This window comes from Eschrichtius robustus, chromosome 19, assembly GCF_028021215.1.
Source record: "Eschrichtius robustus isolate mEscRob2 chromosome 19, mEscRob2.pri, whole genome shotgun sequence".
Lineage (NCBI taxonomy): Eukaryota > Metazoa > Chordata > Mammalia > Artiodactyla > Eschrichtiidae > Eschrichtius > Eschrichtius robustus.
Window position 1 is genome coordinate 57,493,218 of NC_090842.1, and position 27,389 is coordinate 57,520,606.

Consider the following 27,389-nt stretch of genomic DNA (forward strand, 5'->3'; position numbering starts at 1 on the left):
GAGGAGGGCTTGCAGGCGGTGGGCGGAGTTTTCCTGCTGAGGCGGGAACCCAAGTGCCGTTCTGATTGGCAAAATCTGGGCCCAGGATTCTGATTGGCCAAGCTACCAGGTTTCCGCGCAGGGATTGGTTTGTAGAAAGACAAAGGCGGGACCAGGAGAGGAAGTTTTGTGGTCGGCGCTCAGCAACGTAGCAGAAGTCCCTTGCGGGAACTGAGACTCTTTCGGTGAGTATTCTTGGGCGCTGGCGGCCGTGGGCGCCTGGCGGGTGGAGGGCTTGGCGCCCGGGTCTTCCCGCGCCCCGTGTGGGGGAACTCTTTTCCTGCTGCTCGAGGACAGGGCTCTGCAAAGTCGTCCCTCCCTCCTTAACTGCCTCTACATCCGGGCTTTTTCTCCTGGACCGCCTTTGAGGTCGTGGGCCAGTGGGAATCGCCACCTAGGACACTCGCCTACTGAGTCGCGTAGAGCATTCTGGGACTCGTAGTAAACCTCACGAGATTTCCCTCACCACGCGGGGAGGAGTAGCGGTGTCCTGCGTTTGCTTTGTTTTGCGAGCTGTTCTTCCCTCTTCCCTTCTCTCTGCTTTACCTGACTTCCTCTTGAAAGGAAGATCCCTAAACAGCCCGCGTTGGGTCGAAGGATTTGCAGAAACCCAGAGCTGAGTGGGACTTTTTCATTCTTTCAGCCCTACCTCAGCAACTCACTCCATGGCAGTTCCCGAGACCCGCCCCAACCACACTATTTATATCAACAATCTCAACGAGAAGATCAAGAAGGATGGTGAGTTCTCGGGATAGTCCGGACTCCAGGCTATCCCGCAAGAGCCGGCCCCCTCTTCTGTCCCCAGCATCCATGTCTCTTTCTCAGCCTTGTCCACTCAAACTGTTAGAGTTAACCCCTCGGCCTTTGCACATGCTGCTTCCTCTGCCTTTCACATTTCCTCAGTTCATCTTACGCTCTGCCCATTAACCTGGTCACTTGCTCATGCTTCAAGGTTTCAGCTCACAGGACCCCTCCTCCAGGATGCCTTCCCCCTCCCTTTTCCGCCCACGCGCCTGCCTCTGACTTCCCATAACCCTGGACATCCCCCTTCAAGCCCTGATTGTTCTGGGCTGTCATGGGGCTGTCTCTTTCCTGGCCTGTGAGCTCCAAGAGGGTAAGATCTGCAACTGTCTTGGTCAGCGATTAGCCCACAATGAAATGTTTCATTTCAAAATGGAAATGAAATGAACAATAATGATGGCTAACACTCGGTACCAGGTGCTGACGTAAATATAAATCTTGGTTACTTTTAACTTTCACAGCAACCCTGCAGGAAGGACCTGTTGGATTAGGAAACTGAGACTCAGGGGTGATATGATTTGCCCAGGGTCACACAGCACTGAAAAGTGGTTGACACCACCAGTATGGAATTCTGCTTAAGAACTCAATTCTTGACATCAGACATACTTTTCCATTTTCTTGAGCAAGTTACCACTTTTTGTTTACACTCATTTTCTATATAGGAAGACTGGGCAAAGTCATATCTTCTCTGTGTGGGTGTTATGGGGATTATATTAGCTAGACTTCCATTCAGCTTCTTTTTATGGTGCCCAGCGGTTAGTAAGGGTTGGGTAAGTGTTAGCTCTTATTATTGCCTCAAGAAAATTGTTAGGAGAACCAAAGGAGCTCGCTGGGATTAAGTTTGACGTTACCGATAAAGTTTCTGTTGAAGATAATAAAACGAGCCACATAAATCCCTCATATACTTTTAGAACGTTGTGCCCAGCCAGTGCTTTGTGGAGCTGGGGACACACTGGTGACTGAGACAGTCCTGGTCCTAGCTTCATGGAGCCACAGTCCAATAGGGATGAAAGACCTGCTACCAGACAGTGATATCCCAGAGTAGCCAGGGCCATGATTGGGGAAGCACAGGCAGAGTAGTCAGGGTTGAGATGGGGCACCTAGAAAGAGGTGTTCATTCAGTTTCATAGAAAAGGAGACATTTTGGAAAAGCCTAACAGGTAGAAGAAGCAGTATTTATGTTATGATGTGGGGGAAGAGAGTTCCTAACCTGGACCAGCACGTGCAAATATCCAGGGGCAAAAGAGAGCCCAGGGCATTCTGGGAGCTACATGTACTGTAGTTTTGTGTGTCTGAGACTTAGAGGCCTATGACTCATGGAGAACGTTCCAGTGAGCAGTGCACTCTGGCTCATGGGGCCTTGTGGGCTGGGTGAGGTGTTGGACTTTGTCCCAAGGGCTTTGGGGAGCCAGGCAAGGGATGCAGTTGTGAAAGATCTTTCCAGCTGTGGAGGGTGAACTTGAGTGGGCAAGAAAGGAGACTGGGGAGAGGCCCGGGGTCCAGCGGAATGACTAAAGCCCAAACTGGGTTCATGGGGATGGGGAGTGGAGACAAAGCACAGAAATGTCATCAGAATTTTTGGCTATTTGCTTCCTTCTTTACCCTGCCCCGCCTTTTCTTTCCTCTCCTATATCTCTTTGACCAAGCATCTTAAGCTCAGATACCTTCTTTGCATAAGACTGGTACCCTTTTCTGGCTGTCAGGTGTGGCAGTTTGCTAGTGAGGTACGGTGGTACTGGGTTCAGATGGACTTGGGTCCTTGTCCCTGTCCTGGTCCTGGCTCTTCAGGGTCTTCCCAGCACCCTTGGGATACTCCTCCTGGGCCAGTGACAGATCCTCTGAGAGCTTCTATCCATGTTAGTAAAATTGAGACAGTTATAACCACTGCTTCATGGAATAGTTGTAAGAATTTAGTGAAGTTATTTCCATAAATCATTTAATGGTACCTTTATTCATGCAAATGGTTTTGGAGGTTTGTGTGCTGGTGACCGTACTGCTCATGGGGATAAGGTAATAAGACAGGCCTGTAGCTCTTCAGAAGGAGAGCTAAACAACAAGTAAACAAACATGATGTCAGGAGGTGGGAAATGCCATGAAGGAAGAGCAAGTAGGGTCCCAGGAGTGGGGGAGAGTGATATGAGAGGGCACTTATTTACACAGGGTGGTCAGGGAATGCCTCAGGTGGCAACATATCTGCTGAGCCCTGGTTGAATGGAAGGAGGCCATGTACACATCAGAAGGATGCTCCTAGTAGAGGGAGCAGCCAGTGCAAAGGTCCTGAGGCAGAGTTGCTGTGATGGGCCTGAGAAAGGGCTGGAAGGCCAGTGTGGCTGGAGGTATGAAGGCCAGTGAAGGTGGAGTGTGGGGAGAGATGAGGTGGTAGAAGTCGGCCAGGGCCACATCAGAGGGGCGTGTGTCAAGGTGCTGGAGACAATGAGAAGAAGTGCTCGCGTTTATCGAGCATTTACCGTGTGTCCTTTGTTGTGTGACTCACATTGCTCGTACAGCGACATTGTGGGGTGGGTACTGTTACCGTCGATCTCTTACAGAGGAGTGCACGCGGCCACTTGAGTGGTTCTGGGCTGCTGCTGGTATTGCTCTGTACTCATCAGTGGACTGATGGTTTCCCTCCTGGGCTGCGTCTTCTCTGTAAATGGGAGCTCGAGACGCAGGACATGATACCAAGGCCTCCAGTCACCTATGGGTCTTTCCTCCCCCCACCGCAGAGCTGAAGAAGTCCCTGTACGCTATCTTCTCCCAGTTTGGCCAGATCCTGGATATCCTGGTATCACGAAGCCTGAAGATGAGGGGCCAGGCCTTTGTCATCTTCAAGGAAGTCAGCAGCGCCACCAATGCCCTGCGCTCCATGCAGGGTTTCCCCTTCTACGACAAGCCCATGGTGAGCACTGGGTGTGGAGGGTGTGGGTGTATGCCTGTGCAAGGTGCTGTTGCAGGCTGGATGGCTCTGGACTTCCTGTCGCCTGTGGTCCAGACCATTGAGGACGGGAGTTTCTCTTGCTGGTCCTCAGCATCCACTGTGCACTGCACTGGGGCTGTGGAAGCACAGTGATCAAGGGAAGGCCCAGCTGTACCCTCTCGGGGCCACAGTGCAGTTGGAGAGACACGCCTGCCTCCAGATGGCGGCGACCCGGAGGGGTCGGGGCTGGGACCGGGCAAGTGCACAGAGCTGGGGGAGCTTAGGAGCGGCCTCTCACCCATTCTGGGAGTTTGCCGGGAAGCCTTTCTGGATGAGTAAGACTTGGAGAAGAGTAGCTGAAGGAAGAGAGGGAGAAAGACAGTGGACTAAGGCCTGGAGATAACCAAGGGCACGTGTAGTTGAGGAAGTGAGTCAAGTTCCCTTAGCTGGAGTGAAGGCTGGGACGTGGTGGGAGGGCCTGGCCTGGAGAGCCAGTCAGAAGTCAGGCTAAGGAGCTGGAGTTGGTCCTGAAAGTGGACTTGATTCCGAGGGTGCTGGGGAAGCAAGGGAGGGTTTGGGGGCTGCCTCTTTGGCTGTTGGGTAGGGGGGTTAGGAGGGAGATGGGGTTCCGTTGTGAAGGTGAGGCTGGGTCGGCTCCCAGGTGGTGGGGTTGGGCCGGGACCAGGGCAGGGGCCGTGGGATGGGAAGAAGTGGGTTACGGATGTTCAGGAGGCCAAGTGGGCAGCCGTGGGGACTGCCGTCCAGGAGGTGAGGAGTGGCTTAAAGTCCCTGCCCCAAACTAGAATTCCTGCTGTATCAGTGGGAGATGTTTTTGGTTCTTTGGGCTTTTTCCTTTGTTCCTCAGTCAGTTTTCCAGTTTCACCTGATTGTAATATGCTTCCCTGAACCAGTTCCCTTGGGGAGGTGAGAGAAGTGTCAGTGCCTGCAGGTCCCAGGCAGGTCGCTTCATGTGGAAGACCTTGGCCCCGGGTTTAGCGGGGCAGCCGGAGCCCTCACCGCCTTCTGGAGAGGGCCGCGCTGACTCCTGCCTGTCGTCGCCTCTGGGTGGGCGAGCCCACAGTTGCCACATCTTCCGTTGCTTCTCTGGAGCAGCCAGGAACTCACTTTTGAGGACTGAAACCAGTAAATCTTTTCGTGTGGCCCCTCCTCCCCTGCTTTTCTCTGAAATCATTGCTTGGACCATACGAAGCACTGAGCCACTGTGAGTTCTGTCAGTGAGTCCCGTCAACTCTACCTTCAAAACCTCTACCAAAAAAATAAAAGAAAAAAACCAAAAAGCCCCCAAAACAAACAAACAAACAAAACCCTCCACCCATTCTTCTCACTCCTCCCCTGCCACCCGCCTGGTCCCAGCTGCCACCCTTCTCCCTGGTTCGACGCCTGCACAGGCCACTCTCCATCCCGTGGCCACAGTGCTCCTTGGGAGTCACAGGTGAGAGCTCGTCACTCGCCTGCTTACGACACTCCATGGCTCCTGGCTTTCTCCCTCCTCATCTGTGTTGGCCTCCTTGCTTTTCCTTGAACACCCTGCACTCCTTAGCTCTGATCCTTAGCTCTGATGGCTGTTCCTTTGCTAGGATGCTCTTTTCCCTAGATGTCTGCGTGGCTCCCTCCCTCCCTCTGTCTCTACACCAGTGTTTTCTCACTGAGGTCTTTCCTGGCCACACTCTGAAAATTTCAGTTCTTCTCAGCTCCTCACATCTCCTTCTCCAGTTCGCTTTTTAATCTCTGTCATATCTTTCCCAGCAAGCAGACTCCATGAGAGCGGGGGCTTTTGTGTGATTTGCGCATTGCTGTACCGCCAGAGCAAATACAGGTGCTCCATAAACTGCCGAATGAATGAGATTTAGCCTGGAGACTCAGTTCTCTTCTTGTGTGATGGAAACCCCCCTGCACAGTGCTCCTGTCCTGACCTTGTTTCCTTCCTTCTGCCTTGGGCCTGATGCTCGGGGCTGTCCCATCTTCCCTTCAGGATCTCAACAACCACTGACTGAGCACTTGCTGTGTGCCAGGCACCGTTTGGAGCACTTTAACTCATTGTCCTCACGATTGTCCTTTGAAGTGGGAAATACCGCAGTCCCTGTTTGACAGATGAGGACGTTGAGGCCAAGCGATTTCTGTGACATTACTCACCAAGCTCCTGGCAAGGTCTGATTTGGCATCCGGGTGGTCTGGCCCCAGACCAGTCTCCTTAACCCTTCTGCTCTCGGTTTGGCAGCGCATCCAGTACGCCAAGACTGACTCGGATATCATTGCCAAGATGAAGGGCACCTTTGTGGAGCGAGACCGCAAGCGGGAGAAGAGGAAGCCCAAGAGCCAGGAGACCCCGGCTGCCAAGAAGGCTGTGCAGGGTGGGGCGGCCGCCCCTGTGGTGGGCGCCGTCCAGGGGCCTGTCCCGGTAAGCTGGGGCCCAGAGACGCGGTCTTCTCACCACCAGGGCTTCCTCAGCCACGTGGGCTGGCTTGGGGGTGGGTGGGGAGGGGTCTCCCCTTGTGGATTCAGACCACCCCCCCTTCCATTTTTCTTAGAGAGATTGTGTGCCTGTCTCTAGGGAGGGGTTGAGCATGTGAGTGACGGTATCTCTACTTGGAAATGTCTGTGCCTGCCTGCCTGTTTCTCAGGATCTTTCTTTCTCTGCGTCTCAGTCTTTTGTTTTCTCTTTCTCCTTGACCTTGATTTTGCTGTCTGTGTCTTCTAAGTCAATGTCTGTAGAAAATCCAGAGAAAACTACTAATCAACTGTTAGGATTAAAAAGAATTTAATTTAACTGGGTCACCAGATATAAGGTCAGTATGGAAAAAGTCAGTTTTATTTCTACACGTTGGCCACAGACAAGTAGACTTCAAATTGAAAAATAGCTCCGAGGAGTAAATTCAACAAAAAATGTGCAAGGCCACCCACTGAAACTATAGAACATGGCTGAGCGAAATTGGAGACGACCTCAGCAAATGGATAGGAAGACTCACTGCTATTAAGACTTCAGTTCTCTGCAAATTGATTTAAAATTCAACACGATTCCAATCAAAATCCCAACAGGGACTTGTGGGGACAGACGGGCTGTCTGTAAATGTCTGGAAAAGCAAAGCAAGGCAGACGAGGAGAACAAAGCTGGGGGCCTGCAGTATATAGTAATCAAGATGGTATGGTATTGGCATAAGGGTAGAAAGATGGACCAGTGGGGCAGAATAGAGTCCTGAAACATCCACACGTGTATGTAGTCACTCCATGTATGTCAAGGTACCACTTGCAGTCCAGTGGTAAAAGGGCTTTTTCCCCTAATAACTGATACTGGGCCAATTGGATATCTGTAAGGGGAATATTTAGCCCTGCCTTAACAATGTATAAGTTACTTTGAGGTGAATCATAGACCTGAACGTGACAGCTACAATAATAAATGTTCTAGAAGAAAACAGGAAAATGTTTGTGCCTTGGTGAGGGCATAAAGAGTGGAAACATCCTGTTTTCTAAACAGGATACAGAAAGCACAAAATATTAAAGAAAAATGGACGAATTGGACCCACTCAGGTCTCCGAACCTCCACATCAGCTTTTCTGATGGGTTGCACTCTATTTTGTCTTGTGTCGGTGATGGTGTCTGGCTTACCATCGAGCTTCGCCACTCTTACCCTCTCCACTCTTCTGTGCCCAGCTTTCTGTCCACCTTTGACTCTTAGATGTGATTCCAGCTCCTGTCTCCCCTGGGTGCACATGCTCTTGGCCTTCAGGCTGTCTCCCTTCCCCTTGCCACCAGCCCTCCCACGTCTTCATGCACCTGCCCTGACCATTCCCAGCCACCTCTACCTTCCACTGTCTGTTCTCTGGGTCCGTTTCTTTTTCCATGAAGTTTATTTTTAGAAGCAGGAGTACAGCATGCTGCTTACAGTGTTTATTTCCACCCCTTTTAGTTGATAATGTTTTTATTTTTTTTCCTAGGCTATTTTTCTACTCATATGTCTCTAAACAAAGTTAGGCCGTTCTGGCGATTTTTTTTTTTTTTTTTTTTTTGGCCACGCCACATGGCATGTGGGATCTTAGCTCCCCGACCAGGGATTGAATCCGCGCCCCCGCGCCCCCTGCAGTGGAAGCTCAGAGTCCTAACCACTGGACCGCCAGGGAAGTCCCCCTGACCAATTTTATATGTTAAAAAAAAATTGTTTTTAAACTCTTTGATTTAATGTCTGCTGTGACTTTGGGTTTGTTTTGCTCCATCCATCCCTTTTTGGGTGCCTTTTTTGCCTTTTCCAAGACTAGATCTTTCACCCTGGGTTTCCTGTAACAACCTTTTCTTCTCTCTGTTTCCTGCCGACACTGAAAGCACACCTCCTCCCACCTGCTGGCGCCCCTCTCAGTCCTGTCCTTCTCTCCCTGCAGGGCATGCCGCCGATGACTCAGGCGCCCCGCATCATGCACCACATGCCGGGCCAGCCTCCCTACATGCCACCCCCCGGCATGATCCCGCCTCCAGGCCTCGCACCCGGCCAGATCCCACCAGGGGCCATGCCTCCACAGCAGCTTATGCCGGGACAGATGCCACCTGCACAGCCTGTAAGTGTCTGGTCCTCCTGGGGTCTGCTATAGTCAGAAGACAGGAATGGCAAGGGGCCGGTGGGAACACTGTTTTAGGTTGGGTGGTCTGGGCAGGCCTCCCTGAGAAGGTGATATTGGAGGATGAGGATGTAGCAATGGCGTCAGGCCCTGGGACAGAGAAATTGGTGTGTTTGTTGGAGCAGCTTTGGAAGGTCACGGTGAGGCTGGAGTGGGGGTGGGCTGCACCTAGGTTCATTCAGTGAACTTCTGAGCACCTGCTTCTGGGCACAGCAGTGCTCTGTTGTGGCTTACAGTCTTGGGGGGGCAAGACAGGCAGCAACACAGGGTATGTCAGGTGAAGGACTAGAAAGAATTCAGGAAGGGGCGGGGGTGGGGTGGGGCAGGGGCTGGAGAGCAAGAGGGCTGTAGATCCCCGACCAGACTCAATGGGCTCCTGTCGCTCTCCTGCAGCTTTCAGAAAATCCACCAAATCACATCTTGTTCCTCACCAACCTGCCTGAAGAGACCAACGAGCTCATGCTCTCCATGCTTTTCAACCAGTAAGTGGGGCCTGTGGCTGACCGGGGGCCAGAGGGTGATGGCCAGGAGGTGGCACCGTGGGGATGGGCGAGCCTCACAGCTCTGCTGGTGGAGTCCCAGGCCTGCTTAGGCTGCACAGGCGGGACAACGACTAGAGGTTACAAGGAGGCTGCAGTCGGGCCCGCAGCGGCGGGGTGTGGAGGGCAGCGGTGCAGGGCGGGTGGGCCGTCCTCTGCCTTCATGGGGCTGCGGTGGCGGTCCAGGCTCTGGGTCTCATCTTTGCAGTCTCTAAATTGGACATAGGCAAGTCACACAACAGTGAGATGTCACTGAACACTGGCTAGACTGGTGGGAGTCAGCCTATTCAGACGGCAAGTATGGGAGGTGGGGATGCTTGACGCCGCGTGCCCTGCAGATGGGATGCAGACCACTGTGGCTGTTGTGTAGGGTAACTGGCCACTGTTTAGTCATACTCACCTGGTGGCTTTGCTGCTTTTTTTTTTTCTCCCTACATTTTTTTTTTAATTGGAGTATAATTGCTTTACAATGTTGTGTTAGTTTCTGCTGTACAATGATGTGAATCAGCTATATGCGTGTATATATCCCATCCCTCTTGGACCTCCCTCCCCCCCCGCCATCCCACCCATCTAGGCCATCACAGAGCACCGAGCTGAGCTCCCTGTGCTATACAGCAGGTTCCCACTAGCTATCTATTTTACACGTGGTAGTGTGTTTATGTCAAACCTAATCTCCAATTCATCCCAACCTCCCCTGACCCCGCTGTGTTCACATGTCCATTCTCTGCGTCTGCGTTTCTATTCCTGCCCTGCAAATAGGTTCACCTATACCGTTTTTATCTGTACCTGTTTCTAACTGTATATCCTACAGAAATTCTAACACGAGGCCCCAGAGGCTGTGGGTAGGGCATTCCTCACAGTGTGGCAGGGAGCCAGAGGCAGCCTGGGAGAAGGGAGAGGTCAAGTGCAGGTGCTCGCGACTGCATGCCACGTGGCAGTTAGAGGGACCAGGAAGAGCAGCGTACATGGTTCTTTATACTAGTGCCAAGAGGCAATTTTGAGAAACTGAATAAAACAGAAAAAGAATACCATTCATTCATATACCATGTCCACAGAACAATGCATATTTTCTAAGGATACTCATGGAAAAAAGGATAACCAGTAAACATGAGGATGGTTGCCTAATGGGGAAGGAAGTAAGGAATGAGAAGAGGGAAGTGAAAGAAACAGCAGATCATGAAAGTCGGGATGGTGGTTATTTCTGGAGTGGTTATTGCTGTGATTCCTTCGATTGGGAGAGGACGTGGAGGGTGGGGAGGGGGCAGTGTTCTTTGTCTTGATGGAGGTTATGGTTGCATGGGTGCTCATGTTAACAGTTTTCTTTAAATGGTATGTTTCCTTTGTGCATACTTTTTTATATTAGGGTTTATCAACTTAGCAACATGCACATTTTGGGCTGGATAATTCTTTGTTATTGGGGCTGTCCTCTGCATTGTGGGATGTTTAGCAACATTCCTGGCCCCTACCCCCTGGATGCCAGAATGTTAGGGGGAAGTGCTAAGTCTGGATTCCTGAGGTCTCTGACCATCTCTCAGGTTCCCTGGCTTCAAGGAGGTCCGGCTGGTCCCAGGGCGGCACGACATCGCCTTCGTGGAGTTTGACAATGAGGTGCAGGCAGGGGCCGCACGCGACGCCCTGCAGGGTTTCAAGATCACCCAGAACAACGCCATGAAGATCTCCTTTGCCAAGAAGTAGCACCCTTTCCCCATGTCTCTGCCCCCTGTTCTGGGGCCACCCCCTCCCCCCCTTGGCTCAGCCCCCTGAAGGTAAGTCCCCCTTGGGGGCCTTCTTGGAGCTGTGTGTGAGTGAATGGTCGCCACACAGCATTGTACCCAGAGTCTGTCCCCAGACATTGCACCTGGCGCTGTTAGGCTGGAATTAAAGTGTTTTTTTGAGGTTTGTTTTTTTCACAACCATTTGTTGTTTTTATTTTCTTGTCCTGTGTGTTTCCCTTCCCTGCACATCAGAATAGTCTGAGCATTTGGGCCTCTCAGCATGTTGGGGATTTGCAACCTTGGGAAAACCCAGAATAGTGTAGCAACATTGTCCAAACTAAAGTCACTTTTACCACTTTGGCAGAATTTTATTTTGTCTCAATCAGCATTCAGGGCAGGAAATTAAAACCCATGCTGCCAGGTACAGTTGGGTAGGTTCTGTACTGTGCAAGGATGCCACTTTTAATGGCACACCATTCACTTCGTAGACTTGCATGTTGATTCCAATAATTTTCTAACGTGATAGAGTGTTAGGAAAGAGGTTTTTCTTCATCTTTTTCTAGACAAAAATGCCTTCTGTCATAGTAAGAGTCCCACAGAAACCATTCTAGGTACTTCAGGAAGAAAGGGAAGGGAATTGGGTATTCATGAAATCGTCGGAAGGATGTTAGTGATGGCAGTCTGGGTTGGAGACATTTGAATTCAAGTTTGCAGCCCTCGATTGAGCTGCAGCCTCTAGGGTTCAGGAAGATGTCAGTACTGCCGTTGGGAGTGCCTAAACTTCACACATGGGAAGCTCCTGATCAGATGCGGGTACCAGGAGTGTGGCCAGTTCACACACAGCTGCTCCCCCGCTGGCCAGATGCCAGCCAGGAGCTTCGGGCAGGTGGCTGAACCGATCTCCCCTCCAGTGCCCCAACTGCAGGGGAGGCTAGGAAATGTGGTTCCTGGCTGGACAGTCACGTACCCTGCTGAAGCTATGGATAAGAAGGGGAGATTGCATGGGGGACCTTCCTTTGCAGTCTGTCATACACCGGACCTGGCAATTTTTAAATCGACTAAAGTATGTTATATTTATTTATATATATATATATATATATATATATATATATATATATATATATATATATATATATATATATATATATATATAGCTTAAAACCTTTTCTCACACCATATAGATGGGAAAGTGCGATCACTTGTCAGAAGTAGAAAATTAACCACAAAAATAAATACAATAAGACATAGTGTTAAATTCTCGCTGGATATTTTTGTCCTGTCAGGGCTCTGAGCCCCAGCCTCCTGCTCCACTCCCTCCATTAAAGAGGAACATCAGTGTTGGAAGCGTTTGAACATCAGGGTTTGTGGCACCAGATGCACACATTCGCCTCGTAGGATCTGAAAGATGAAAAGGGGAAGGCGATTGCCATCTTCACTAAATGGCGCAGTGTTATTGCAGATGGCTCGTGGGAACGCGGGGTCTGTGGTCCGTGGATCCTGGTTTCTACTGTCCGCCTGCTGGGGGGCTCCCTGGCTGTTTCCTCCATGGGCAGTTGATGTCTGCACTCTGAGCTTCATTTTCTTCCTGTGCAAAGAGGACTCTTCCTGTGTTAATACTGTGGTGCACCGTCCACGCCACCCCCACCCCCCCACTGCTGCCCCACCGGGCACTGAATAAATTCAGCAAATAACTTGCCGAGTACCTATTACACAGTAAGTACTGTTCTTGCCACAGGTTGTGCGGTGGCAAATGAAATAGACAAGCTAATTTCAAATGCTGGGTTCTGATAGAAACAGAACTGACATAATGGGGTGATGTGTTGGTGGAGCTGGGGAGCAGTAACGGGTGATCAAGGGAAGCCCCTTTGAGGAGGTGATATTTGAGTAGAGCTGTTTGATGCTCTCATGGTACTTGGTGCTGGGTGTTGGGTATGTGGAGATGGCTTAGGCCCAGTCTTTGCCCCTGATGAATTCTTCCCCACCCCAAGCCTGTGTATGTCCATCCGCTTCGCCTAAAACTAAAGTTCGGACTTGCTGACCAGGGGTGAGAATACCTGAGGAAAGAGGTGGGTCTTCAGGCATGTGGTTTGAAGCACAGTTTTAGAAATGAGACTTGAGTTCAAATCCTCTGCCACTTTCTCATTCTGACCCTGGGCAACTGACTGAGCTCCAAGATCAGTAGTGATGGGTGTGGGCCTGGAGCCAGATCTAGCCCCTCCACTTCCCAACTCTGTAACCTTGGACAAGTTCTTTAAGGCTATGTGCTTCCATTTCTACGTAAAATGGGGTTATGATCGCTCCTCTTAAAGGTGGTGCAGGGTATACATTTGAGTTAATAAAAATATGCATGGTGAATGCTCTATAAATAACTACTAGTTTTTATTATTTCTATTTCAGATGAGAAAGGTGAGGCTCTGGGAGGAGGAATAGCTTAGCCCAGGTCACCCAGTCGGGAAGTGGCTTATGAGGATAAATAGTGATCGTGGCAGGGCATCGCCTAGCCTAAGGTCCAACATATAATGTTCACTCCATACTTGGGAGCTGGGGCTATTCCTGGCAATCAAAGGGCTGCCTTGTTCTGCTGCCCCTCAGCACAGGAAATTCCAAGGTGGTTTTTCCATACTGGCTTCTGTGGTTCTGTCCCTGTGGGGGAGAGCAGAGGGGCCCAGGTCCCCAAGCCAACTCATAAAAGATGGAATTGAATATCTTAACTTGCCTGTCTTAACCCCGTCGCTGTTGAGGGGGTGGCTGTTACTTGGAGTGGCCTGGGCTGCCTGGAGCCTATCTGGGTGTTTGCTTGTGCTGGCAGCCCTCACCCTGTCCTTGAAATGGTTCTGGCTGGGTAGCAGACTCTAGGTGGTGTGGGTGACATTTGGGGCTGGTTTAAGGCGGGGACAAGGCCCAGAACACAGGTTTCCTTGTGCTGCTGGAGAGGGAGGGCAGGAGGGCAGTGGAGACCCCGTTCCTCCCTTAGGCTCTCCCTTGCTCACAGTCCACGATGGCTCCATCCTCGGTGTTTCTAGGTGTTGTTGTCTTGCTGTCTGCCTTCCCAGGTCCTAGTGTCGGGGGCCACCCTATGCCCAAGCTGGCCGACCGGAAGCTGTGTGCTGACGAGGAATGCAGCCGTAAGAGTTGGGGGTTGGGGGCATTGGGGGCTTGGATTGCTAGCCTGTGGGGAGGGTGCCATCACTCCCTTCTGTTCCTTCCCCAGACCCCATCTCCATGGCCGTGGCCCTTCAGGACTACGTGGCCCCCGACTGCCGTTTCCTGACCATACGCCAGGGCCAAGTCGTGTATGTCTTCTCCAAGCTGAAGGGCCGAGGGCGGCTCTTCTGGGGAGGCAGCGTGAGTCTTGGGAGAACAGAGGAGGAAAGGGTAGGGTGGCTGGGGTGGGCGTGCACCCTGATTTTTCACCTGAAGGGAAAATCTGAGGGAGTGAACTGAAATATAGTTTTGGAGGGGAGGCTATTGTGGTCTACTTTACTTTGTTTAGCAATTATTAGGGCACCTACTATGGTGGGTACAATAAAGAACGACCCCTTTTATTCTAATGGAGGGAGACAAGCCATCAAAAATATCAGCAAGTATGTGCTGCTTTGAGAATTAATATAAGGTGACTGGGTGACTAATTCACATGGGGTGGTCAGGGAGGACCTTCGAGCATGTGACTTCAAGCTGGGATTGGAATGACAAGGATGGAGCAAGCCAAGCCGAGATCAGGGAGAAGAGAGTGCAAAGATCTTCAGCAGGAGTGAGCTTGCCATCTTCCCAGACCCCGGCTTTTAACTCCTCTTCCCCAGGTTCAGGGAGATTACTATGGAGACGTAGCTGCTCGCCTGGGCTATTTCCCCAGTAGCATTGTACGCGAAGACCAGACCCTGAAGCCTGGCAAAACTGATGTGAAGACAGATGTGAGTGTCTTGGGGGCTGGCAGGGACTTGGAGGGAGGGCCCTTGGGCAAAGATGCTCCTACCTTGGCTCCCTGGCATCCTAGCTGTATGCGCTGGAACAAATCCCCTGCCTTTTCTTATCTGAAAAATGAGGAGTGATTTCTAAATCCTAGTCCGATTGAGAGGTGCAAAGGGTAGAGGGCTCTAGGCTAATTTGCATAGCACTTGTGCAGCCAAACCTGGCGCCTGTGGCTGCAGCATTTGCTAAAACCACTGGATCCTTTGTGGTGTGACCGCTAGTTTTCTCCCCACTGTTTCCCCTTTCTTTTTTTCAGAAATGGGATTTCTACTGCCAGTGAGCTCAGTCTACCGCTGTCTCTGCTGTTGTTTCTCGCTGACTTTATGCAAATACATCAGCCAAGTGCAAACTATGGGTCTCTGTGGTCTTTGTGGTGGGTCTCTAGAAAGGAAGTGTTTCGCCAGGCTTCTGAATCTAGCCAATCAACCCACTGACTGTGGTAACGTCAGTGGTTGCTAGGCAGAATTTCACGGACTAAAAGCTCTTTGCTCCAAGCTGGGTACCAGAGGTGGGCTCCTAAGCTTAGATATTACAAACAGATGAGAAGATGGAACAACTAAACAGCCAAACTGGGGGATTATAGTGTCTTCTCTAGACCAATAAGAGAACTATTGAACTATTGGGAATGAGCCAATTGGGCCATGAGGAAGACATAAATCACAGAGCAGAGGTTTTCTAGGATTTCTTGGAGGATTATCCGCAAAGGGAGGTAGGAGGTTAATTTGTGCGTATCATGCGTACCATCCTAGTTTTCATCCTTGCCTTTGAGATCAGTACGCCCCAGCTCTGGATCGGCTCCTACCCCTGCTCCCTTCTTTGCATTCGTATCTCCGCCCCCAAGTCCGCGTCTACCCAATCTGGAATCTCGACTCTGCCCCCGGACTCCTGACCAAATCCGTTTCTCTGCTCAGCGAAGCGTCTCTGGCACCGCCAATCGCTCGCATTGGTCCCGCCCCTTTAGGCCCTGCCCCTCTCTCCCCACCAATCTGCGCTTTTGTCCCGCCCCCTGCCTGCAGAGTCCGCCAATCCTTGTCTTGGGAAGCGTGGCCTGGTGTCCCGCAGCATTAGCGGGTCGCGCCGGAGGGGGGTGGAGGCGGAAGTGGCGGCGCCGGCCCGGGGAGTAGGAAGGAGCCGGGGCTGCAGCCCGAGTGTGGAGCGGCTGCCAGCCGAGGAGCAGGCGCGGCCGCGTCGCCATATTGCGGCCCTAAGCGGCCGCGACCGAGTCATGGCTGAGACCTACGGTGAGGGTGGTGGGCAGAAGCTGGGGTCTGGGGTCTGGGCCCAGAAAGGATGCGGCCTGTGGGTATGGGGCGGGGCTTTATATATCAGGGGGCGGGGTCAGGTATTATGGGGCAGGGCCTAGTTGATGCTGGGAGGGGTTTAGTGGGTCTGAGGCTGAGCTTAATCAGTTTGGGCGGAGCCTGAGGGTCTGGTGTCTGGGCGAAATAGATCTGGGGCGGGATTTGAGGGAAACAGTCCTGATGGATCATGGTAGGTCTTGAGGGAAAGGGTGAGCCTTAATGTGTCTGGGCGGAGCCTGAGTAGATGGGGCGGGGCTGATTGTGTGAATGGCAGGGATCAACCTTGATGGGCTGGGGCGACGCTGAAGGGATGCTCTGGACCCGGGGATTGCTCTGGGAGAGGTCTGGAATGCGGTTGGGGGTGAGTTGTCTTTTAACTAGGCGGTGGGGCTAATGGCAAGGGGTGGGGCTTAAGCTTGAGAATAGGGGTAGGGCCTTGGGCTGAGGGAGGGATGGAGGGACTGAGAATTGGAAAATCTGGATGGATGGATAGATAGGAAGTAGGAGAACAGGGTGCGGTAAAAGGAGCACTGGTTTAGGAGTCAGAGGGAGCCGCATTCATTCAACAAACAGAGAAAAGCAGAGGGAACAATGCAAAGACCCTGAGGTAGGAACCAGCTTGTCATCTTCAGGGAGTAGACTAAAGGCCAGAGGCTGGAGTGGAGTGAATGAATCAGAAAGTGGTAGGAGGTGAGTTGTGGGGGGCAAGGGCAAGATTGTAGTCCTTGATAAAATGGTTTTCAAGAGGCTTTAGCAAGGTAATAGCTAAGATCTTGGACTCTGGAGCCAGTTGGTCTGGGTTTGAATCCCAGCTCTACCTAGTAGTGGGATCTTGGACAAGTCAGTTAACCTTTCTGGCCTCAGTTTCCTCATCTGGAAAATGGGGATAATTATTAGTATACCTCCCTCACAGAATTTTCCTGAGGATTGAGTTGTTGATGTAAGTAAAGACCTTTAGAACTGTTCCTGGTATGTGGTAAGCACTATATAAGAATTATCCGTTACAGTTGTTACCCACTGTTCTGGATCTGTCTGTGTCTGTTCTCTCCCCATAATTGTGATGGTCTTTGGATTCCATCTTTTCATGTCTATCTTTCTCTCTGCATGGGTTTCCTTGAATTCGGCTCCATCTGCTCAGACTTCCTCTTCAAATTCCTGGTGATTGGCAGTGCAGGAACGGGCAAATCATGTCTCCTTCATCAGTTCATTGAGAATAAGTGTGAGTTTCTGACAGTGGTCCTGGGAGCACTAAACTGTGGGCATGGCCATGGTGTGGGCAAGTAGGCAGCTGCCGGGGTGGGCAGGGGCAGGGCTGGCCAGAGGTACAACTCCAGTGCTGGCTGCCTGGTCGTTACCTTGGTATATGCTCTTTGCTAGGTCCTCCTTGAGCCTCAGTCACCCCAGCAATGAGAATGGGTTTGTACAGGCTGAGGAGGCCTTGGAGGACAGGGAATCCTCTGAGCCCCCGCACTGCCTCTTCTCCCCTCCCACTCCCAGTCAAACAGGACTCCAACCACACAATCGGCGTGGAGTTTGGATCTCGGGTGGTCAACGTGGGTGGGAAGACCGTGAAGCTACAGATTTGGGACACAGCCGGCCAGGAGCGGTTTCGGTAGGTGGGCTGGGCCCCCATGGAGACAAGGTAGGGGAGAGGGGAGGAGAGAGGAGGGATAGAGGTGTGCAGAGTTACCTGGAGACATAACGACAGGAGCAAGGAGACGCTGAGAGGGCAGGCAAGGTAGAGGGAGAGAGAGAGAATGAGTGTGATGAGCAGGTCCATGTAGTCAAAGAAAGAAGGCGTCTTGGAGAGAGGACGGCGGAGACAATGAGAAAAAGAGATTGAGAAGGAAGCATAATGAAGGGTGAGAGGGCCAGGGAGGGACGGCAGACCCTAGCGAGACTCTGTGGAATAGACCCACGTGGCTGGAGGGACGGAGACTTGTCCCCAGGGAGAAACGAGGCCTGGAGACAAGGAGATGCTTGGGGTGGGGCGAGGGGTAGAGAAGGACAGAGAATGACTAAAACAGAAAAGGAAACTTGAAAGAGAGATACAAACACTCAGGAAGGGAGAGAGAAAGAGAGACAGACTGAGAGAGAAGAGAAAGAGAAGGGAGATAAGGAGACTCAAAGAGAAACAGAGGTGAGAGACAGGGGGAGTAGGACAGGGGTGGCCGGAGAGATGCAGAAATGGATGTTTTGGGGGGAGAGGGAAATGTGTAGGACTCAGCACACAGTATGTCTTCAGGACATCTCTGCAGAAAAGGTGACAGACACATGGAAACCCTGAGTCTGAGAAACAGACAGCAGGGAGAGAGAAATAAGGGAATCCAGTCCATGGGGAAGCGTGGTCCCTGGGCAGCACTGAGTAGCTGCTGAGTTAATATTTGTGTGTGAGTTCTCTGCGTGAGGTGCACAGAGATAGAGACTGAGAGAGGGTGGAGGGGAGATAGGTGTACGACGTGCACCGGGCTGGCAGTAAGTGCTCCATAAATGCTTGCGGCATGATTGCATGAGTTCCAGAGGGACCCAGCCTGTTCCAGGGAGGAGCAGACAGTCGGCCACTCTGGGAAGGGGGCCTCCCCCAAACAGCAGGAGAGGGCCAAGCGGATGTAGTTGTGTAGTGCTTGGCTAGGACTGGGCAAAGGGGGGATGACAGAAAATGTTGAATGAATGAATGAATGAATGAATGGGAAAGGGTGAGGATGACAGAGCCAGAGCAACAGAGATGGAGAGAAATAGAGAATTAAAGATACACATGTACATAAGAGACAGAAAGGCACAGACCAATGAAGAGGTGCAGAAAGACAGGGACACCGAGAGAGTCAAAGGTAGGGAGAGGGAATTCCCTGGCCGTCCAGTAGTTAGGACTCAGTGCTTTCACTGCTGGGGCCCCAGGTTCAATCCCTGGTCAGGGAACTAAGATCCCACAAGCCAAGTGGCACGGCCAAAAAATTTTAAAAAAATGAAAAAATGAAAAAAATGGTAGGGAGAGACTGAGGCGGAGGCAGGCAGCTAAGTGCGATAGAGATTGAGGGAAACAGAGAGACCGCGAGTGAGAGAAACTGTAGACCACGGCCGGGTTTAGGGGGATGGGCCAGCAGTGAAGGGGGGCCTCCGAACCACCAGTCTCTCTCCGCAGAGGGGGGCAGTCCTGGGGCACACCCCAGCCTCGGGGGTGACCGGGTCCCCCTGGCCCCACAGGTCGGTGACACGGAGTTACTACCGAGGGGCGGCTGGAGCCCTGCTGGTGTATGACATCACCAGGTGGGTGCACGGAGTGGGGCGGGGTGGGGCCTGGGCTGCCCCCCACCCACGTCCGCCTCCCTCCTGGTTCCCTTCTCCACAGCCGGGAGACCTACAACTCGCTGGCCGCCTGGCTGACGGATGCCCGCACGCTGGCCAGCCCCAACATCGTGGTCATTCTCTGTGGCAACAAGAAGGACCTGGACCTGGAGCGTGAGGTCACTTTCCTGGAGGCCTCCCGCTTTGCCCAGGAGAACGGTGAGGGCTGGGTGCGGGGGGTTATACAGTGGGGCCCGTGGGCCTCCTGGCTCTCTGTAGCTCTGCCCAGCAGGGGAATGTGGAGATTTAGAGGTCTGGGTTCAAATCTGGGTGTTGCCACATTGCGAGCTGTGTGACCACTCTGGTCCTCAGTTTCCTCATCTGGAAAGCTGGGATCACAGCGTTTCTGCTTCACATAGTGTGTGATGCTTAAGGGATGTGGTCCATGGGGAGTTCTCAGCACTGCCTGGATGGATGGGCGCTTGATTCACGTTGGCTGCTAAGAAGGTTTCGCCCACTATGGGGAGGCAGCACAGGGTATTGGTATAAGGTGGAGATTGCAAACTCTGATGGCCCTAGGGGACGGGTACATTTTGTGAGCAAGGGAGAGGGGACAGGGGAGACCCCAGGTTAGCAGGCACTGGCGTTAGGGGAGTAGACAAGACTGACAGCCACATCGAAAGGTATGCAAGGATACTATCATCAGAAAGACCACAAATAACAAATGTTGGCAAGGATGTGGAGAAAAGGGAACCCTCCTACACTGTTGGTGGGAATGGAAATTGGTGCAGCCACTATGGAGAACAGTGTGGAGGTTTCTCAAAAAACTAAAATTGAACTACCATGTGACCCAGCAATCCCACTCCTGGGTATAGATCTGAAAAAAACAAAAACACTAATTCGAAAAGATGCACGTACCCCAATGTTCATAGCAGCATTATTTACAATTGCCAAGATATGGAAGCAACCTAAGTGTCCATCAACAGAGGAATGGATAAAGATGTGGTATATATATATATACACACACACACAATGGAATACTACTCAGCTGTAAAAGAGAATGAAATAATGCCATTTGCAACAACATAGATGGACTTGGAGGGCATTATGCTGGGTGAAATAAGTCAGACAGAGAAAGACAAATACTGTTTGGTATCACTTATATGTGGAATCTAAAAAATAAAACAAACTAGTGAACATAACAACAACATCAAAAGGTAAGCAGATCTAAACTCATTTGAAAACATCATGTTGGCCAAAATCTGCTGGCTTAGGGTCTGTCCATGTTCCTCCAGTTTGTAACCTGCAGGTTTAGAGGATTTGCCATCAGAAAGATGTGGGTTTGAATCCTGGCTCTTACTTACTGTGAGATGGCTGTCGCATGGCTGGTGGGTGCACTGTGATGGGCCTGTGCTAGATGGTGCTGGGGACACAGTGATGAAGACAGCCCTGGACCCAGCTCTTACGGCTTCACAGTCCGGGGGCCAGGGGGAGGACCATTTCCAGATAGTGACAGCCCAAAGAGGTCAGGGCTGGGAGCGGGGAGGCACAGGGGTCTGTGGGAGCCCAGAGGAGGCACCTGACTCATCCTGGGAGGTCAGAAGGACTTCCTGGAGGAGGAGATGTGAGCTGAGCTCTGAAGGAAGAGCTCGGTGGGTACCTGGGGAAGGGGGCATTCATGGCAGGGGAACAGCATGTACGGAGGCCCAGAGTGAAGGCAAAGGTGGAACGTTTGAGGATAGAACAACAGGCAGCAAGTCAGAGTCGGAGTGGAGGATGGGGACTGACTGAGGCCCTGACCTTCCGAGTGTCTGCCCCCCCAGAGCTAATGTTCCTGGAAACTAGTGCTCTCACGGGTGAGAACGTGGAGGAGGCTTTCCTGAAGTGTGCCCGCACCATTCTGAACAAGATCGACTCAGGTGAGGCCCCCAACTGCCCGGAGTGGGAGTGGAAGGCAGGGTCCAGGGGTCTCCAAGGGACCAGTCCTCACCTCTCCGCTCCCCCCAGGTGAGCTTGACCCCGAGAGGATGGGCTCCGGCATTCAATATGGTGACGCCTCCCTTCGCCAGCTGCGGCAGCCTCGGAGTGCCCAGGCCGTGGCCCCTCAGCCCTGCGGCTGCTGAGACCTGCGGAGCCAGGTGGGATACTGGGGACTCGGGCTGCAGGGCTGGTCTCCTGACAAAGGGGAGTACGGAGCAGAGACAGAGACACAGAAAAGGAGAGATGACAAGAGAAACAGATTGAGGAAGAAAGACACAAGAACACTTGAGTTAAAGGGGCCATCTTCCTGGCTCTGGGAAACCACCCGTCCTTCCCATCCCACCGCCGGCTCTCTGCCCTGCATCTCTGACCCTCCCATTCATAATTCATCAAATGTTTGTTGAGTGCCTACTCTGCGCCAGGCCCTGTTCCCGGCACAAAATAGACAAAAATCCCTGCTTTCGTGGAGGAGATGGACAATAAACAAGATACACAAGCAAACTGTATAGTAGGCAGGGCGGTAAGAGCTATGGAGAAGAATCAAGGAGGGAGGGGAGGTGGAGGGGTGGAGTGTTAAATAGGATGATGAGGGGAGGCCTCACTGAGAAGGTGACATCTGAGGAAAGACCTGAAGGAGCTGAGGGAGGGGTCACGTGGGGACCTGGGGGAAGAGTGTTCTAAGCAGAGAGAACAGCCAGTACGAAGCCCTGAGGTGAGGTCCTGCCTCCTCCCCTGGGTGAGGAAGTCCAAGGAGGCCAGCGTGGCTGGAGTGGAGTGTGTGCGCGTGCGCGCGTGCCGGGGAGTAGGTGAGCTGGAGATGAGGTTGGGGTGGGAGGAAGCAGGTGAGTTGGGGCCTTGCGGGCCACGGCAAGGACCCTGGCTTATACGCTGGGTGGGATGAGAGCTATAGGAGAGCTCCGAGCAGAGAAGGGATAAGATCTGACTCAGGTGTTCACAGGGCCCCTCTGGCTGCATATAGAGAGACTGAAGGGGGCAGGGGTGGTTGCCTGGAGACCAGTGAGTAGGCCACTCCAAAGTCAAGGTGAGAGACGATGATGGGGATCAGGGTGGGGGCGGAGGAGGGGTTGCGAAGTGAATAGGTTTGTACCCTCCCTGATCTGTGTCTCCAGGCTTGTCCCCTCCTAATGTAGTCACTGGGTCTTCCTAAATCACAAATCTGATTCCTTCCCTCTCTTTTCTGGTAACCTCCTCCCCCTCCTCCAGGAAGCCATGCTTGTTCCCCTGTGCTTGGTCCAAAGTCCTTGACAGGCTTGAAAGTTCCTACAGGATTTGGTCCTGTCCCCACCTCTCTGCGGGTGTGTATGTCTTGACGATTCTTGTCTCTGTGCTTCATGCCCACCACACCCTCCACCCCACAGCCACTGGCAGCTCCAGGATGGCTGTGGAGCAAAGTGGTTAGACTTTGGATATATGTACTTTGAGAGCAGAGCCAACATAATTTCCTGATGCATGGATATGGAATGTGTGAGAGAGGAGTCAAGGATGAGCTCTTCAGGCAGGGCTCTTTTCCTTGCAGGCCTCTGCATCTGCTGTGCCTGTCCTCCCTTCTGGCACCAACTCCCATTCACCATCAGGTCTCTGCTAAAATGCCTCTTCCTGCAGGGAACCTTCATAGGCTTCCCAAATGGGGTCACTCCCTCTAGATGGGCGGTCTCACAACTGCCCCTCCTTTTCAAAGCGTTCAACTGACAGAGTTGATCATTGTTATCTGTATGGTGTTTGTCTAACCCATCTGAGAAGGTGATAGATCACAGACTCCAGAGCTGGGCTGCCTGCGTTTATACTCCAACTCTGTCACTGCATAGCTCTGGGCAAATTATTTAACCTCTCTGGGCCTTGGTTTCCTCATCTGTAAATGGGGCTAATGATAGTACCCACCTCATGTGAGTGTTGAGAAGATTAAGTTAATTCATGTAAAGTGCTTAGAACAGGGCCTGACAGTCAGTAAACTAAGACTTGATAAATGAGGGCTGTTTATTATTTTTCTTCTTCTTATCCATTTTAAAGACTCTGGGCTATGTAGAATCAGATGGGTGTGTACTCTTCGCCTCAGAGCTTAGTTTTGAGTCTGTTTCAGGGTTTTCCCTCAGTGAATCAAATGTAATAAGACTGCATTTTCAAACTTTGTTGATTGCACTCTACAGGAGGAAATATACTTTATTTGTTGATCTAATACAGTCACACACGTATAAAACTAAAACACACGTTCTCGTATTAATATTCTTTCTCTTAAAATTGAGGTGAAATCCACACAACAAATTTAGCCATTTTAAAGCGTACAATTCAGTGGCATTTAGTACATTCGCAAGGTTATGCAACCACCACCTCTGTCTAGTTTCAAAGCATTTTCATCACCCTTAAAAGGAAACCCCATACCCTTTAAGCATTCATTCTCCATTCTCCCCAGCTTCTGGCCCCCACCCATCTGCTTTCAGTCGCTATGGACCAACATATGAAGCACTCTGAAATTTTCTTTCTTTTTTTTTTTTTAATATGTTAACATTTTAATTTTTATGATATTTTCTATTTTATTCTGTTACAACAATTGCTCAAGGCCCACCAAACTGATTTCCCAACCCACTAATGCAGTTGTACACATTGGAATCACCTGGAGAGCTTTAAAAGCTACTGATGCCTGGGCCTTACCCCAGAGATTCTGAAGTGATCTGGGGATTTCTAGAAGCTCCCAGGTAATGCTATCTGCAGATAACTACAAAACAGGAACTGATGTGTCTCCTCGGTTTGGAAAACACGGGAATGAGACCTAGAGCCTGGATGATCCAGGAACATAGAGGAACACAGAGGTGCAAAGGTGGGAACACAGAATGTAGACACTGAGATGCCCCTCTACAGACTCAAGGAGGCAGCTCTCTGAGGCAAGTAAACAGGGAGATGCACGTGCCCTCAGCTCTAGAGCCCCAAAGTACCTGCAGACAAGAAACAGAAAGTCAGACAATGTAGAAACTTTGGGAGAAAGAGAAAAGTATGGACAGACAGGCACAGATAGGCGGGCAGGAAGATACCCAGAAATGAGACAGAGACACCAGCCGACAGACCTAAGATCCCTCCACTTCACGGCACACTTTTCTTTCAGCTCACCCGTTCTCCAGGACCAGCCCTGTCCTTCTGGCTGGGGCCCAGACCCAGGCCCTGGGAGGCTGAGCCCCTCACCTGACCTGGCCCCAGAGAAGCTGCCCCGCCACCTGTCCCCCTTCCCTGGCCTGGTGGGGCCTGGCTGAGGGGCAAGATTGAGCCACGGGGGAAGGGGGAATCTGTACCTGCTGCTGCTTCCTCTGTCTTGGCTAACCCCTCTTCCCCTGAACCTTTAACCATACTCAAAGAGTTTCCAAAGCCCGAGACCAGGGCCATTTGGCCTCAGCTCCCCTGGCCCTGCCATTGCGAGTACGTGTTATTTATTACCTTACCTGGAGGCCTGTCCTGTCCCCACCCCACCCCCATAAAGCATTGTTTACACCTGTGTCATAGCCTCCATCATTTTGGGGTGGTGGGGAGGGAGGGGGGGCAAAAGAGGTCACTGATGGTGTTTGGGGGCCATGTTTTTGGGTTGGACATGGTATGGGGGTCCACCATGACTCCATGGCTCAGGTGTCTGTTGTAGAGGGAGTTTGCCCACATACGTAACACTAATGTCCCTCTGTGATGGGTGTGATGGGATCTGTAGGAATGTGTGCTGCTTGTGTGTGTGACACCGTTGCTTATGACTACTCTGTGTCCTTGGTGATTGTGTCTGTGAGGCTGGCGTTGTTTGGGACACCAAAGCTAGGGAATGAGAATTCAGGCCTGTAGTTGAGCCCTGGGTCTGGGCCCGGTGGGTGATAGCTATGCATGTCTGATGCCTGAAAGTCTGAGGCAGTGTCTATTTAGTGTGTGACTGTGTTTGTGTGCTCTTGAGGTCTGTGTGTGTTTTGCTGTGCCTTTGACTCCTTTGATACACTTGTGTGTGACCATGAACCCTGTGTGTGCCCCTGAAGACTGTGTGGGCTTTTGTGCCACCGGGACTCCTGTGCATATTTGAGATCAGTGTGTGTTGCCTCCTGTGTCCAGGTGAACCTCTGACACCCGCACATGGTCTGCCAGGGACAGGTGCAGCCCACTGAGGACACTCCCAACTGCTCTCCCATCCCCAATTTGGCCTTAAACCACCCTCACGGGAGGCCTGAGTCCCTGCTCAGCCTGGGTGCTGGCGGAGGGGGTGGGGCATTTAAATGACTTCATCTGCATAGTCCTCCCAGGTCAGGTCGTCCAGAGACTCGAGGCTGTCATGCAAATGTCTTCTCTGAGTAGCTTTCCTAGGTTGTTTTATGCGGGCGCCACACAGTTGTGCCGATGGGGCAGGGTGGAGCGGGTCAGAATGTTTGCACGTCCCTTCTGGTTCTTCTTCCCTTCTCTCAAGGACGTTCCGCTTTTTTTTTCCTCCGTTATAAAAAGTCCTTATGTAAATTACTTACTGTCGTGCAAATTTACATACATTTCCCAACTAATTGCGCAGACGTTTCTCAATATTCCTATTCTTGGGCTGTGAGAAGGCGGAGCTGTCCATGTAAATAATACCGATGATCTGTATGCCGCTCCCCTACCCTGCTACTCATCGTTCCGCCGCGTTCTCGGCTCCAAGGGGGCGGGCCTGTCTATGTAAATAGACGTATTTGCATACCCCTCCCACTCGCTTGGCATAATATGCGCCGAAACTCCCCCACCGGATCCAGCCCTTCCTAACTGCGTTCCTCCTCTCGCGCAGAAGGGGCGGAGCGGAGAGTGCATAAAAACCTTGCGTCGGCGACTGATCCTTTTCCCCTTTCTCGAGGGAGAGGGTGTTCTGAATTTCCTCGCCCCGCCCCACGCGGCTCGCGCCTGCGCAAGCCCTGGTCTCCTCCGCCCGGATGCGGTCACGTGCCCACCGGGCGAGGCGGGGGCGGAGCGTCGCGGGTGGTGGGGGCGGGGTATGGCGCGCTGTGCGGCGCAGGGCGGCTGGCACAAACGGCGGCGCCGGGGCCGGAGGAAAAGCCTCGGTGAGGATACCGCGGGGAGGGCATGGAGCGGGGCGGAGAAGGCGCTTGAGGCCGGGCGCCGGCGCGAGCCGGGCGGGGTGCGGGGGCACGCGCCCAGCACTCTGTGGCGAAGCCTGTCGACCCTGGGGAGGGTGGGGGTGGGGCGTGGGGGAGGGAACGCGCGCCGGGCATATTAAGCGCCGGCCGTTGGGGGGGTGGGGGGGGGGAGCGGGCGGAGGGGGAGGGGAGGGGAGGGGTGGGGACACGGGGTTCCAACGGTCCTTAGGCCTTGTCTTCGTCTCCTGCTGTGCCCCGAGGGGCCCCAGGACCCGCACCGAAGGGACTTGGGAGGGGGGCGCTTTTTCCGTCGTCCTTTCCCCGAGTGCATGAGCCCTCCTCCACCCTTCCCTCTGTCGCTGTGGACCCTGCTCCCACGGGTCCCTTCCGTCTGTCTGTCTCAGGACCTCCCTTCCGTCTGGGTGTGTGTCAGCCCCTAACGGGCTTCCTCCTGTTGGGCTGGGTTCTGCCCGGCTGTCTCAGGTCCACTCTTCCCTGCTCTTCTCCGGTGTGTGTTTCTGTCTCTGGACCCCCCAGTTTCCACGGTCTGTAGATCCCCACATTCCCTCTGTGTCTTCCAGGCAGATTTCCCCTCCCGCCCCCGGTCTGTTTGTTTCTAACTCTCATACTTCCCACTCCGCCATCCCTTTCTACTTCAAGTCCCCTCCTTCTTTTCTGTCTGTGGGTCTGTGTCTGTCTGAGGATGTCTCTCGCTCACAGCTCCCACTGCAGTCCTCTGCCTGTGGGTCATCTACCCAGTCTCACTCCTCCAGCTGCCCCCTTACTGCCCCTTGTCTCTTAGTGATTCCACCCAAGTCCCAGAGTTTTTTTCCCCACGTGGCCTCAGGTTTTGGGGTCTTTGTAGCTAAGTCTGTCTTCCTATCTACTGCCCCTGCCACTCCCCACCCCCCCCCAGCCCTCTTCCCTGTAGCTCTTCTCACATTCCTTTTTCTCTCTCCTCTCTCTCTCTTTCTCTCTCCAGCCACCGTGACAGGTCCCTTCCCAAGCCCCTAGGGACAGAAGAGGACTTGGGGACCAGCAAGCACCCCCAGGGCACGAGAAAAGCCTCTGCCATCTGCCCTGCCTCATCCTGCCCCACGCCAGGCCCAGCCGCCCCGGCCCCCGGCTGCATCA

At 52.4% G+C, this 27,389-nt stretch overlaps 3 protein-coding genes across 5 annotated transcripts; all 3 read left to right on the top strand.

Annotated features, from left to right (window-relative positions):
* The first annotated feature begins 152 nt into the window (after window positions 1-152).
* Window positions 153-10,834, top strand: SNRPA (small nuclear ribonucleoprotein polypeptide A). Its single transcript, XM_068527779.1, has 7 exons — window positions 153-224; window positions 683-777; window positions 3,567-3,739; window positions 5,997-6,176; window positions 8,149-8,322; window positions 8,776-8,864; window positions 10,457-10,834. The coding sequence occupies exons 2-7, from the start codon at window positions 705-707 to the stop codon at window positions 10,614-10,616; spliced, it is 849 nt and encodes a 282-aa protein (XP_068383880.1). The 5' UTR covers window positions 153-224; window positions 683-704; the 3' UTR covers window positions 10,617-10,834.
* Window positions 10,835-11,822: 988 nt separating this feature from the next.
* Window positions 11,823-14,954, top strand: MIA (MIA SH3 domain containing). The gene is made up of 4 exons (XM_068527783.1): window positions 11,823-13,761; window positions 13,848-13,981; window positions 14,437-14,547; window positions 14,862-14,954. Exons 1-4 carry the CDS (start codon window positions 13,635-13,637, stop codon window positions 14,883-14,885), a joined length of 396 nt encoding a protein of 131 aa, XP_068383884.1. The 5' UTR covers window positions 11,823-13,634; the 3' UTR covers window positions 14,886-14,954.
* A 703-nt stretch (window positions 14,955-15,657) lies between these two features.
* On the top strand, window positions 15,658-27,323 carry RAB4B (RAB4B, member RAS oncogene family). Of its 3 annotated transcripts, none has more exons than XM_068527780.1 (8): window positions 15,658-15,846; window positions 17,045-17,125; window positions 17,404-17,518; window positions 19,108-19,170; window positions 19,253-19,407; window positions 21,012-21,107; window positions 21,196-21,326; window positions 27,238-27,323. In XM_068527780.1, exons 1-7 carry the CDS (start codon window positions 15,831-15,833, stop codon window positions 21,309-21,311), a joined length of 642 nt encoding a protein of 213 aa, XP_068383881.1. In that variant the 5' UTR covers window positions 15,658-15,830; the 3' UTR covers window positions 21,312-21,326; window positions 27,238-27,323. The 3 variants fall into 3 exon arrangements, with proteins under 3 accessions (XP_068383881.1, XP_068383882.1, XP_068383883.1); XM_068527782.1 differs by lacking the exon at window positions 27,238-27,323 and adding an exon at window positions 24,284-24,668 and having other exon boundaries at window positions 15,659-15,846; XM_068527781.1 differs by lacking the exons at window positions 19,108-19,170; window positions 27,238-27,323 and adding an exon at window positions 24,284-24,668.
* Window positions 27,324-27,389: the final 66 nt, after the last annotated feature.